Source organism: Zootermopsis nevadensis, unplaced genomic scaffold (genome assembly GCF_977971745.1).
Source record: "Zootermopsis nevadensis isolate Lab colony 2312 unplaced genomic scaffold, Znev_1.0 Znev_ptg000008l, whole genome shotgun sequence".
NCBI classification, from domain to species: domain Eukaryota; kingdom Metazoa; phylum Arthropoda; class Insecta; order Blattodea; family Termopsidae; genus Zootermopsis; species Zootermopsis nevadensis.
Genome location: NW_028259140.1, coordinates 13841461 through 13854919, shown reverse-complemented (window position 1 = coordinate 13854919; position 13459 = coordinate 13841461). Strand labels below are relative to the sequence as shown.

The 13459-nt window shown below is 42.5% G+C and overlaps 2 protein-coding genes across 4 annotated transcripts in view; one reads left to right on the top strand and one right to left on the bottom strand.

Moving 5' to 3' along the window:
- The window catches only part of LOC110829294 (uncharacterized), a 39330-nt gene that overhangs the window by 23793 nt on the left and 2078 nt on the right, over positions 1-13459 (top strand). The window contains exons 1-2 of one of the 3 annotated variants that reach the window (XM_087345169.1): positions 8526-8885; positions 11871-12644. In XM_087345169.1, coding sequence (XP_087201295.1) covers positions 11871-12644 — 774 coding nt within the window. In that variant the 5' untranslated portion in view covers positions 8526-8885. Of the gene's footprint in view, positions 1-8525; positions 8886-10651; positions 11030-11870; positions 12645-13459 lie in introns of those variants that run through there. The other 2 variants (XM_087345170.1, XM_087345168.1) reach the window with 2 other exon arrangements.
- Positions 107-10637, bottom strand: LOC110829284 (uncharacterized). The gene is made up of 8 exons (XM_022062860.2): positions 10517-10637; positions 9773-9952; positions 9618-9691; positions 6954-7118; positions 5818-5980; positions 1625-1771; positions 1466-1539; positions 107-670 (listed from the first exon to the last, which is right to left on the bottom strand). Exons 1-8 carry the CDS (start codon positions 10560-10562, stop codon positions 506-508), a joined length of 1014 nt encoding a protein of 337 aa, XP_021918552.2. The 5' UTR covers positions 10563-10637; the 3' UTR covers positions 107-505.

Below are 13459 nucleotides of genomic sequence, written 5' to 3'. Positions count from 1 at the left end.
AGCAGTTCTCTGATAAACTGGACTTGAATGGTTCTGTAGATGACCGTTGTTATATTTGTCTTTTGGATTTATTAACTTGTTTTGTTTAAAATGTGTCAGATGGCTGTTTTCCTTTGTACGCAATTTGTTTAATTCCTGATCAATAATTAAGTGACATTTAGTTGTATTTTAGATTATAACCCACGTTAACGGATTTAACGCACGATCCGGCCAGAAAGTTAACTCATCCTCAGCAATTATATCCTTGTTATCCGTAAGTGTGTCTGCAAGTTCGGATGGAGATTTTGTTGCACGGAAATTTGAAATCAAGCTTAGTTTCACTTGTTAATAGTAATTTGATTTCCACTGCTTACAAATTCTGTAGTGGAATAAATAATTAAAACTTTCTTAACACGTACTTTTAAACAAGTAAATAATAAATTCCGTTACAGAGAAAAATTGAGGTTAGGTTTGTTTGTGAAAGCAACCCCATGACGTGGTTTCGAGTAAGTTCTGCAGACTCTTACTACATAATACTGTTCATCGAAGTGTTGACTTCCGCGAGACAAGTGTCAAGGTCCCTTTTGAACTTGAGGAAGTCTACGCCTGGCTCGTTGACGCAGCCGACACCACCCAACTTGTGCATCCGCGCGTAGTCCTGGCAGTCCACCTCGCCGTCTCCGTCACAGTCCTGAGAAAGACGACCAACTGTTGAACAACTTTAAACAAGCATCGTGGTGACTTTTTATTGGAATGGCGTTCCATGACGTATCACGGATGTAAGAAGCGGTGGTACATCTCGTGAAACCGTTCCATCTGTACGTCAGTGGATTACAGAATTCTGTCTTTGATCGATGGAAGTGTGGCGAGGAGGAACTTGGCTACAAATGGCGTTGTGCCAAATTGCGGACTGCTAATCGTTTTATGCCAGAAGGACTGATTTAGTAATTTGTTTACAGCTGTTGGAATATTTTAATTAATGGGACATACTTTTGTTTTTATTTAAATGATGATCCAACGAAAAAAAAAAAGCAGAACCATGCAAGAAAATGAATCAGCATTGTGAACACAGCAGGGTCAGAAAGCTGCGTTTATATTAAATTATGATAATTGTGATATTATACTTCTTCAAAAACCATAATTGGAAAATCTCTCGCGGAAATTTCGACTGCTCTTCTATCGATCAAGGAGCAGTTACTGTCAGCCTCAACATCGCGTAGTGCACACTGTTATCAAAAGAGGCTCTGGTGATATGACTCTGTCATTAGAATATAGATGTCACTGCCTGATATAAGTACGCCGACTTTAGTACAAGTCCGTAAATCTGGTCTGGAGGAAATGCCATAAATTTTGTAAAATCTAATTTACATCTTGTGTAGAGAAAATACCATTGCCAAAACTGAGTTGAATTCAGATTAAGTTTGTGGTCTGTAAAGAGGATATCCGGAAATCAGAAAGTCGCATGCGCAGTAGGGACCTCGCTTACCTTCTTGTATTTGCTCATGTATCCGCGAACAGTATTCACTGCGCACTGTGTATCCATTGCGCAGGTCTCCCAGCCTGGGAACAGACAATAAAGTGCTACAGCTCATGCGCAATGAGTCTTTCTGTGTGCTTAGAGGCTACTCAACGTTGTGTGTCATACCTCCTCCACCGAGGCTCCCCCCATCTATCCAGTAGTCTCTGATGATCTTGAAAGGCCCGCAGACGTCGTGGTCACAGCGGAACTTGAGGTCGCACTGGGAGGCAGCCTCACAGAGACACGTGAGGCACAGGTCGGACACGGCCCCACCTGTTGCCACAGGGCGGTAATATAAGGAAGCACAGTTGCATCACTCACAGAGGAATGAGCCTTTACAAATGCACCCTTTCTGCTCGAATTTCTTGTACCAAGCGTAAATGGATACTCGTCTGGGTGGTTCCATGTAAAATTGTATGCGAAATGAACGTTGCATAACTGTTGCAGACTCTTCCTTCGCTAACTTCAGAACACCAACTACTCTGTTGTGGGTTAGCCAATTTTAAAATCTAGTTGAGACGCGTAACAAAAAACTTCGGGAGGTTTTCTATCCAGTGGGTGTGAAGTTCGAAGTAAGCCGCATTTGCTTTCTGTATCGTTTTGAAAGTGTGAAGTTATTTTGTGCTCACCCTGTATATAGACAGTGGAGTCTACAGTCCAACAGTAACATTAAATTTCGCTCATGGGTTAGTGCACTGGGTTTGTACGTAGATGGTCATGGGACAGGATCATATTCGAGTCAAAATTTAGTTATTATTCGCAATTATAAATATGTTATTGTTATAAAATATAATACCTTCGCTCTCCTGTACATCTGAATGTCGTGATACTTACAACTGTGTTGTTTTGTTATTATCTTATCATCATTAAATAATTGGATTGAACTGAATTGTCGTGGCGTACGGCCATGTTTGTGCTGTTGGCGCGACAGCTGACTTGAGTATTGGTTATGGCCGCCAGGAAAGATGTTTGCAGGGGCGCGTTCTAATGGAAACTGACGTTACCCATTCGTCTTCTATGTCGAAATTGCCGAAGATGATTCTTTCTCCCTATGGATCGTTAGTTTTTCTCCCGTTTCTGTCTGTGAGAAATACGAGTCGCTGATCGTCCACCTCGAGATAGTTCTTCTTAATGAGGTCTGCACCAATTAGCCTTTTAAAATCATTTAATAAAGTTAACATATTTATTGAGGATGTGACCTAACTTGAAAGTTGCAATGCCTCGCTTATTTCCCTATTCAAAAACCTTCAAGATTCAGTCAATGCGAGTCTACTGTAACTTAGTCGACATCCTCGGGAATCGTGGTCTTCCACAATCGGTCCCTGGACGAAGAACGAAGTCACTGTATCTGTTAAAGTGAATTCTCAGCAGAAGCCTATAACGAATTGTGCTGAAGCTGATAATTTTCCAGCTTTATACGCTGTTGCTGCTACTCACAGTGGATTCCCAGTCGTGAGATGAGAGCAAAGAAAATTTTAGGAAAAATGAATCCCCACTCTACAGAAGGAAAAGGTTCTAGGAAAAGTGAGAAACGTTTGATTGGTGTTTGAAATTGTATTTCTGTCTACGACTGTTTGTCCGTCTGTGGCACGTTTGAGCCCTGCAGTGACCACACGTGACATTGAAAATTCACTCAGTTGACGTCATTAACATGAAACAGGTTAAAGACGAAATATAAATCTTGTCTGTGAGTACTTTCCTCTTTCAGTAACGCTGGGGTGCGGCCCAAAAAGGTTAAAGCAAAGCCATCTCACTATACGCCATGAAGGCGCTTGGGGGGAGAGGCAGTATAGCTCCTACTCATTCTTAAACTCGGCACTAGATGGGGGTGATTGGTCAGCGCCACTCCCCTGCCGCGTTTTAACCCCTGGGAAAAGGACCCCAAACCAGATTTATTCCTCTGCAGATCCCGTTTTGTTGCCCTCAGAAAAAACTCTTGTTCCTGCCTTGAATAATGATAATGGAGAAAAGAAGGTGCCTATCGGCTTCTACCGACTAATGAATGGCCTTCAGTCAAAACAGTGATAATGTAAATGGCTAGTTGACATCCTAACATCTGTTATCAAAACGTTAGAGGTTTAATAACGAATTATGTTGAATTTTATAATACTGCATGTTCCATATATTATAAAATTATTTGTTAAACGGAGACGTGGCTAGTCGACTCTACTAATACTCATAATAGTTTTCCTTCTAATTGCAGGAATTTTTTGTTGACGATAATGTAGCTCAGACTGGTGGAACGTTAATCGCGGCCTTTGTCTCTGTGTGTGTGTTTTTTATTATTTTTTTAGTGTTCTGTCTGAGGACAGGTCCATATGAACAGGATCCTTCCATCCTTTTCTCGGACTGGGACCTGTTCATATACGTTCTTGGCAGATGATCCAGAAGTGGTTTGTCATTGCCTTCTTCTGTGTGTGAATGGAGTAATTGTTGGGATGCCACGGAGGAAAACTCCGTGTTGCCTAGACCACGGCCTTGCCCAACACAAGTTATAAATTCGGGCACCGCCGGGAATCGAACCCGAGACCCCAGGATTACAAGTCCAGCGTTCTAACCGCTAGACCACCGTGGCAGATTTTTATTTATATATATATATATATATATATATATATATAATTCGGTTCAGAATTGCCTCAATAGTTTTGAAAGTGTTTTGTTGGCGCGGTCTTGTTTAGCTATTTCAAATTTCGTAACAAACATCGTTTATCTGTAATAATCACTATTATTCTAAACGGAAAGGAGATGCGAAATATGCTTCCAACTGCCACGTGTTTACTTGGGTTTTAACAGTGTAATGCCTGATGTTGGTAGGAATTTGCTCGATATTTTTTTTTAAAATTATTTACTTACGTGGCATAGAACGCTGAGTTAGGTTTGGTAACACCTAATTATCGTCACTCACCGTTAGTCACTGATATGTTGTTTCCAAACGGTCGCTATTACAGAATACAGAATCAAAGTCCTTCGTACGTCCTTATATTCAAAAAGGTCGACCGATAAATACAGTATATTTTCTACCTTTACTGTCTTCATTTTATAGATAAATTGTCTTTGCATTTGCATTTATCTCCCCCCCCCCAATTACTTACGACGTAATTTTCTCCAGTAGCTGCTGGGCCAGCAAGTTAAAATGTAAATTGAAATAAATCTTGTTTATATACGTCGCCATGTTTCTCATCGTTGGCGTATTAGTGTAATATTTTTTTTACATATTATGTAGACTGGGGTGATTTATATAACGAAAAGCTTCATAATCTGTATCTTCGCCAAGTGTTATTAGGATGCGCGGGGAATGTAGCACGCATGGATTAGGCTAGGAATACTCTCAAAAATTGAAAAGGAGGGCGCACACATCGAACGATATGAGAAGGTTACTCCCCCATCCACATTTGAAATGAAAGTGGATTTATACGAGATCGGATTTTGTATTTGTGGTTGGCAGAATCAGGAACATTGGAAGTGTTGGTAGTCATGAGAGCGGAGGCTAAATGAGTCATTTTTCATGCTGCAGAAAACAGACGATTGTGTTGGTATAAAAATGACAGATGAAAGAAGGAAAGGGAGAGACAACGAGGAAGTTTGGCATGGAGCAGTGAGGGCTAGAATATGTCCAGTCTGTGTGAGGGGCGTGCGAACCAAAATGCGAATATCCGTGCCAGCAGGATGTGGTGACCAGCTGACCACTTCCCCCTACAGGGAACCAACAGAAGACATGCGTGCCAACATGGCGACGTTAAGTGCTAGCCTGTTCTGCAGTTCACTGCAGGTCTAATAATAGTAACTGAAAAAAAAAATTCAGGATTCCTTATCCTTGTTTAACAGACAAATATCTTTATTGTTAATCCTGTTAAAATATCAGCTTTAGGGGTCTGTGGGACGCCTTCACGCGATGCACACCTCGTTTTAATAAACGAGGCTGTGGAAACCGAGTACAATTATATTTTATACGCATTGGAAGGAAGACCGCTTAATCGTGAATTGACTTTTCGTCATGGCGATGAAGCCAACCTTAAATGCGGTGTAAAGTGAATTCTGTTGCGAAATTTAAATTATTATTAATTTTAGTTTTAAGCTGTGCGTTTGGAATGTTTCAAGAGCCGTGAATAATCGGTGTATTCAAGAGGGCTTAAATAATTAATAAACTAGCAGCGAATTTACTGAAGCGAACTTTTGGTGTCCGTATAAACTATCTGCAGTCCCTGCTTAAGAAGCAATGAAACGAAGACTTACTCATTTTATGGTCTATCGTGTAAGCCTTCTGAAAGCGAACAGAGGCCCTTTCGTAAAACATATCTTGTTTCGACGTAAGTTCTAACCTTGCTGATCATCACACTCACCGCGGGTCACCAGCAGATACAGCACGACGCAACTCCACTTCATGACGGACCAAGCGAGACTGCCTGCCTCGTACAGGCGCGGAATTATTCGTTTGCTGCTCGGTAACTCAGTGGGCAAAACACAGAAGATTTTATGGACTGACTACCGATTGGACGACCGGGGTTCGATCCCTCACGGGGGCATAGGACAAACGTGGTTGCCTGTTGCACTTTACAGCACTAATTGCTACAGGGCCACGTCTGGAGCCGGTCTCAAGTTAAAGCGACCTGTCGCTCCACGCATTGGCACGATTCTCCTAGTTCCTTGCAGATGAGTATTGTAGGCTTTCTTTAGTTGGACGGCAACCGCGGGCTAGAGACCCACTGACGCGGCGCGGCAGCCGCGCGCGGCTAGTCGCGCCAGTGGGTCCCTAGCCTAAAAGGTTTAAGGATTTGTTTTCGTCTTAAGACTTCGGTAGAGAAGAGATTCCATCAGCAGGGCGTATCACGGTCAGATAATGATGACACACGTATTAATAAACTGTAAGTTTATTGACTGAATTGTTAAGTCTGGTGAAATTGTGTCTTTTTAAGTTAGCTTATAAACATGGAAAAGTTAGATTATATATATATATATATATATATATATATACAATTAATTATAATGAACTTGTAAACGTGGGTAGATTGACATTTTGTGTGTGAAATATCAAAGCCGAAACGAGAATGAGTGTTGGTGTGCCACGGTGAAAACCACGTTCCATCAACCTTCAGCTAGAGAAGTCGCTACCACGATTTCTCGACACTGATTGGTTAATTCGAATGAAATTTCCCTCACAAGAATACACAAAAAATAATTGTAATTGGTAAAACTGTGGGTTGGAGAAAACAGTATTATCCAATATCTATTAGTGATAATTTTCGACTTCCCTATTTATTATAAAAACAAACGTTCCGAAGGCCGCATATTGATTTCGATAAAACAGTTCAGAAAGTTATTAAGGGTGTACAACATCGGTAGTCTCTTTCTTCTGAGGTCAGCCTAAAACACCCCCAACACACCCACCCTCATCCTTCGTCACCCCTGAAATCCAGCCATCGAGTTACGGACGGCGGTTGACTGCTCTGCCAAATTACATTCGACCAGAGCTCCCAGGTAGCTTCATGACCTCGGCCAGGCACTCGTTCAGCGCGGCGCGGAACTGCCCAAAGCCCTCGTCAGGGTCACCCTCGCAGCCCGCACCTAGGTAGTGCAGCATCGCGAAGTCTTGACAGTCCACCGCCTTGTCCCCGTTACAGTCCTGCCAACATAAGCGTTCACAGTCGGCAAACCCTGTCTAATTTTATCACCATGGAAATAAATCGGACACACTTTCTGGACTTGTAGGTATATACCAAAGATTCGGAGGAACATACCGCTTCCATCGTCAGCCGTAAAGTAAAAATGACCTGTAAACAATTATGGCCACGGATATTTCCGATCAGCCTTGTATATAGAGCGTGGAAGGGATCTGCTTCGCTCTCGTCGTATATAGCCTCCATGATTGTGGAAGGAAGGCCTTGCTTCTTTTGAATTATATCCTGGTATCTGCCTTACAACTGAGGAAAAGGACGAAAAACTTAGGTCACGATAGCCTAGTAATTGGACACGACTCGTTGTGCCGACTTTTTAGGAATCACCTCGGCCTTGGCCTGCTGATATCAGTCCACCTCGATTACCCGTGGATGAGTGCCTTCCGGACTAAGGGATTCTCCTCATCAGCTAACTCAGAGTCGAAAATCTCAGCCAGTTCTGTGCTAAGAACCAAGGTGTGTTACTCGCAGTACGAAGACACTTGGATTGTAACACTTGCAGCTTTCGGGCATGCGTAATCCATCCTAGAACGGATAAACTGCTTGTAGAGCAGCGTACCGTTTCTGACGGAGGGAGACAAGCACGCCCAATCTCTGAGCTGCCTTCTTTCCCACCTGGTTGGCGTGTGCCGACCAAGTAAGCCCGATGTCAAGGGTAACTCCAAGGTAACGCTCTGTTTCGACCCACTGTATCGGTTCTCTGATAAACTCCACTGCTGTGTTTCTTGCGGCCTTAAGAAATAGCACAGCGGTGCTGTTTGTTAACAGACGTCGATATTATTCTGGTGTTCTAATAATATCCATATAGTGGATTCCTGCACGTAGTTGTAAGACTGTCTTGAGTTACGTAATGTGTGTCGCATTTGAATGTGTTACTTTCTGAGGTGTAAGTAAAAATGTTCGTGACAGTGGAGGTGAAGTTTATGTCAGAATCTTTAAGCGTGACATGATCGGAATATAAGGTTGACCGTGTTATTTTGTGTAAGACAAAACTTTCAGATGTTATCCGCAGACGTTTAGGGATGTACAAGGCAAGGTTCTTGGTGCAGAGACCGTGTGATTCCATTTGATGCATTAGATGGTAAAGTCTTTGATGAGATCGGGAAGTATGAAAAGTAAGGACAAACAGACAAGGCTGCTGAACTGGTTTAGCGACTGAAGTAGTTCAGTGTCAGGCTTACAGCACCAAAGGCAGCATACGACCTTGTATGTAGCATTAAGAAATAGTGGGGTAAGGTTATGTGTTGCTAGCGCATTTAAGAACGGAATTGTATTAGCAATGAGGGGCAGATGTAGTTTCGGGGTTCGGTTACTAATATTTTTAGACTGAAGCTTCAATTTTTTATTATTCGCCTCAGAATTAAAGAATATGGAAACCGCTGCTTTAGATGTCGTCATATAAGGTCAGTGGAGTTCGACGGTTTTGATCAGCCATGGTAATACGCCATTGTCCGATCGTTTCCGCTGAAATTTGCTGGGAGACAAGCCACCAACACGTGGTCGCATTTCGGTGAAGAAGGACATTTACTGGTTTTATGAGTTCAAGCTTCGTATTTGTGTTAAGAGAGTGAGCACTTTGGCTGGCCTTGTCTCGTAAGCGCAGTCGCGAGATCACAAGAGTGCAGCGAGACTCAGCATCAGTATTCCTGCATCAGCAGTTCTGCGACAGTGGAAGTTTCTCTCGGTCTGCATTAACAGCCAATGCAGGAATCGATGTGAGTATTTGACAGTGGCTTCTTTTAAAAAAATATATATATACAGGGATTTATTGTAGACGAGAGTTCTACTGAACGTGATTTTGGTGTGAAGCCTCGATCTCAGCGGCAAATGAAACTGAATGACCCGGAGCCTCGAGTCGAAACGTTCTAGTGTCCGAGAACATTGTATTTTTTGGACAGCTACGAGTAGGTCAATCACTGACAGAGAAGTTATCGCCAAAGATATCCTGGTTTTTGAAGTCTCCACTGTTACAGGGTATTACCTTATTTGGTATTTAATCTTGCAGTCAGTTTTAAGACAGATTTAATTTATGGGTGGTAGGCCTATGAATATAATCTTAGTGCATACGAAATTATCTGTGACTGGCTGCAATGGCGAGACATTTTATGCTATCAAACTGGAACGAAAATAATACGCGGTGAGATGAACTTTAGGTCTTGAATGGTCTTTTTAAACAAAAATCTGTTGAAACCCAAAATGTCATCAGCATCGTTTCGCCACTCGAAGTTCGTGTGAACGCCAGCTAGATTGTGCGTACCAAGAAGCTGAAATGACGTCATATCTGACGTTTGAGGTTTGTATCGAGACAAATGAAAAAGAATTCAGTTGGTTAAAAATTAATTTGGTGGAGTGAGTAGAAAGATGAAGCCCCTTTTGAAGCACCTCTCACTTCATCGTGGCATTGGCCATCTTTTAAGCACATCCCCGTTGATCATGCACGTGCTCACCTTGTGGAACCTGGTCATATAACCCTGCACGGTGCGCGCAGCGCAGTACGGGTCCAGGACACAGCGCTGGAACGCTGAAACACACGAGGAACCAGTTAGACGCAGCCTGATGCCCCGACTCCCTTCGCCCGCTTATTGGTACGACCGAGGCTTACCGCCGTCGTCCGTGGCATTGTCGTCCTTGATGACGGGGCTCCCGGCGTCTTTCCAGTAAGGAACGCTGATCCGGAACAGCCCGCACTCGCCTTCCTCGCACCGGAAGCTCCGGTCGCAGTTCGTGTTGGCTTCGCACAAGCATCCCATGCACAGCTCACTCACTGCGGGCGGAGACTGACCTGTGCGAAGCGAGCTATTGAAGTTACATTTCTCACGGCGGCCGTGGTGTTATTTCTCTGCGTGTTTTGTGATATCACCTTCGTGTGGCTGGCCGCGATTTTACAAACGAGACTCTGCACACCTAGTCGGTGGCGGTGTAACCGTTGGATTTCATATTTTATGTTGTTTTTATTTGTTTTGTGAAGTAGTTTATAAACCAATCAGAATTTGGTTTACTTCCATGTTTGTCTTCTGGGTTGTAATATTGTGTGGACTTGTAGGTATATTATCATCGTTTCGAAGAATCACACTGTTGTCCTGAAGATGGAGATAGTATGTTTATCCGAAACCCTGGTCAGGCTATTGCAAGGGGGGGGGGGGGGTTAGAGCCAGGGCGTTGCCCCGAGTCCCAAGATACTTCTGCACGGCCCTGACTTTGGTATGCACCTACAAATTGAAACAGTGTTTTCCTCCTCAACGTCGGAATCTACCCATAAGCCCACACGGCGTTACAATCCAGAAGTCAACATTGGTATCTTCACCGCCGTGAAAACCTCGGCTCTCACAAAGAGATATTAACTTACCTCGCACGAGCGACACCGCTGCGAGTAGCAACACTGCGAGACACATACTTAAAAACAACTGAAGGTTGCGCCGCGCCTTTCTGCTGTTACATGTTCCTACTATTGCATCCGCCAGACCGTGCCAAGTTTCTTTGACTTTTTATTGCTTTCAGCAGGTTTAATTTTCTTGATACTACGATGTGACAGGAAGGGGAAACGGCTAATAATTTTATATTCCTTGATAAAGAGATAACTCAAAATTTCGGAAAGGACAAATGTTAATTTTCATGAGTGAATGTCACCAACATGACGGCAACTTGCCGTGCCGTGCCGTTGCGTTGCGTATTTCCGCAATGGAGTTCCTTTGTTGTGTCAATGCAAAACTGGCAGGAATGAAATTATCTCATACTTATGTGTGACGCGGTTTAATCTTCTGCAAATCTGACAACGGTTTCCATCCATTTAAATTTTTAAAAAAGATGGTCTGCACTTTCGAAGAAACGAAAAACCATCGTGCTGGATAATGCAGACCGGGTGCGTGGTAACATATGGATTGCAGATATCAAATTATAACTTTCATCCAGACATTTCTTATATCTTGTCAGTATTCACAGGGAATGTTTTATGTTACACATTTACCCCTGCGTGCGTGATACGGGAGAGAAGCCTCTACACAGTCGCAGGAACTAACCATCACATATCTTGGGAATCGAACCCCAGACATCTAGTGAATAGCCAGTTTTTTCAGTGATTTTGGTATCGCATCTTATGATTTTGCCTCACATCAGCTGGTCAGGTTTGAAGCTGCTTGTAACTTTAAATCAAGAGTTATCAGCTTTTTTCTTACCTGAAACCACAATTGTCTTTCCTTAGCAAGTTGCAGGCTGCAAAGGGTAAATCATTGAAACACCATGTCAGTTTATCAGAAATGATACTAAAGTAGACCTGCTGTTGTAATCAGGTTTGTGTGTTCTTAGATATTGTTAATAACGTGGTAAATCAATAGAAAAATATTTCACATTGCTTTCATTCGACCAATCTCAATATCAGGTTTAATTTCCACGTACCTCCCAGTATTTATTAGTAAGATGCACCGTAGTTCTTGATTTGGCATTCTTTATTAAATTTAACAGTTTCTTACAGCAATGAGAGTTATAATATATTGCCAACATTAATAAAACACGTTCTATGATATGAGATGACTATTTTACATCATACAGAGTGACAAAACACAATTAAGGATCATGTTAAATAATATTGCTGCTGTTTGATGGTAATTGCATGTCAGATACTGTATCGTGTCATTCTATGCTCAGAACTGAACAGAAGAATCATAAAGCACATGTAACTTTAAGGTTTTATTCCATTTTTTCAGATGGGATTCACACTTTATGCTTGTGTTGTGGCTACCGCTGTATTTGTTTATGGCCACATGGGAGGTAGCAGTGATCTGATGGATCTGTCTCCTCAAGTGCGAAACAGGTTTATTGGTGAGGTGCTTGTCGGAATTGCAAAAGAGCAAAACATTACAACAGACACTCGCCTTGATGATATAACATTTGATGTGAACACAGTAACAAGAGTTGCGTTCACACGTCTACACATCCTGGACACAGATGTAGAAACGACAAGAATTGTGGGTGACTATGAAATTGACAGCAACGACGTGCTGGAAAACTTTCCAAGATCAGGTCGCCTGAACATCACCTTCCGCGAGCTACTGAAGGAGGTAGGCGTGGTGTCGTTGGTGAGTAGCCGGCAGATTCCAACTACCAGGCTGCAGAACAATCATAGCGCAAACTTGAACGCCCTGGTGGACTTCATCTTGATGGTCGTGAAAGACAAGATTCGAGAAAATGGACGGGACCAGATCGAGATTCCAGACGTGGACAAGAACTTCACTGATATTGCATTCTTCCCTGTCAGGGGGAGATTCAGAGCTCAGGGTGGATGGTTTAGGAACCTGTCCGCAGTACAGAGAACAAGTGATACAGTAGCCACTGTAGTTGGCAACACTATCAGCGTCGTGTGCAGTTTTGGCCTGCAGACAATGGAGTTTGGGTTTAACCAATTTGAAGCGAATCTAGGCTTCACTGAAGCAAGTGGAGCCCTTTCAGGCACGATCCCTTGTAACTCTATCAGTGCCAAGGTGAGTGACTAATTACCAATAATTCTGACAGTAACCTATGTGCTTCTAGACCAATTTCTTTACTGATTTCTGATTGAACTTCTGCATTTTATTTATATTTTAGGTTTATAATTAAGGGGTAGGACGAGTCTCCTATAGCCTCCCCTACCTTACTGTCAAACTCACCTTCTCGCGGTGCACCCTGTTACCACAAATGAGGCTCTGACAACCGAGTCATGGCGGTATAACCATTTCATCTGGGTTGGGGGGAATACCACCTGAATAAAGCCTGTCCAGGGGCTGAGGTAGCACTCCTACCAGTGGACTTGCTGCTCTTTGGCCAGCGACCAAATGGGCAGGACAATTATATTGCTTTCAAGTTTCAACAGACCGATGGAAAGAGAAGCCTGGGAAGACCGTTAAAAAGATGGAATGAAATCGTAACAGGCCACTTGGCCTAATACTTGATGAATATGATGATGATGATTAATATCATTGACCAGAAACTGATGTGTCCCATTCAGTTCCAAAACCATCCTGATTTTCTTGAACCTTTCTGTTGGAATATTCTAAAGAAAGTTTAAAAGTGACAACTGTAAAGTATTTTCTTGTTTCAGACTGTTCCGAATCACAATAGGATCGGGCAGATGCCTGCATATACAAACTTTACTAAGGCTTCTTTTAAATTTATTTTCATTATTATATAGTAACTAAGACTTTCAACACAGTTGATGTTATTCAGTTTGTGTTTCTTTATTTGCTGACGTTTCAGCATACCTTCCTGTCGCAAACCTTGCATCTTATGCAAACTAGGGATGAAAATAGAATTAAAATGT

Bases quoted from the DNA above. Each gene is read 5' to 3' on its own strand.
- LOC110829284 (XM_022062860.2), bottom strand. From the start codon at position 10,562: ATGTGTCTCGCAGTGTTGCTACTCGCAGCGGTGTCGCTCGTGCGAG. The intron at 7,119-9,617 runs GTGAGCACGTGC...TTATGTTGGCAG, and splicing joins ATATGACCAGGTTCCACAAG to GACTGTAACGGGGACAAGGC. The intron at 1,540-1,624 runs GTATGACACACA...GTCTGTTCCCAG, and splicing joins GGGGAGCCTCGGTGGAGGAG to GCTGGGAGACCTGCGCAATG.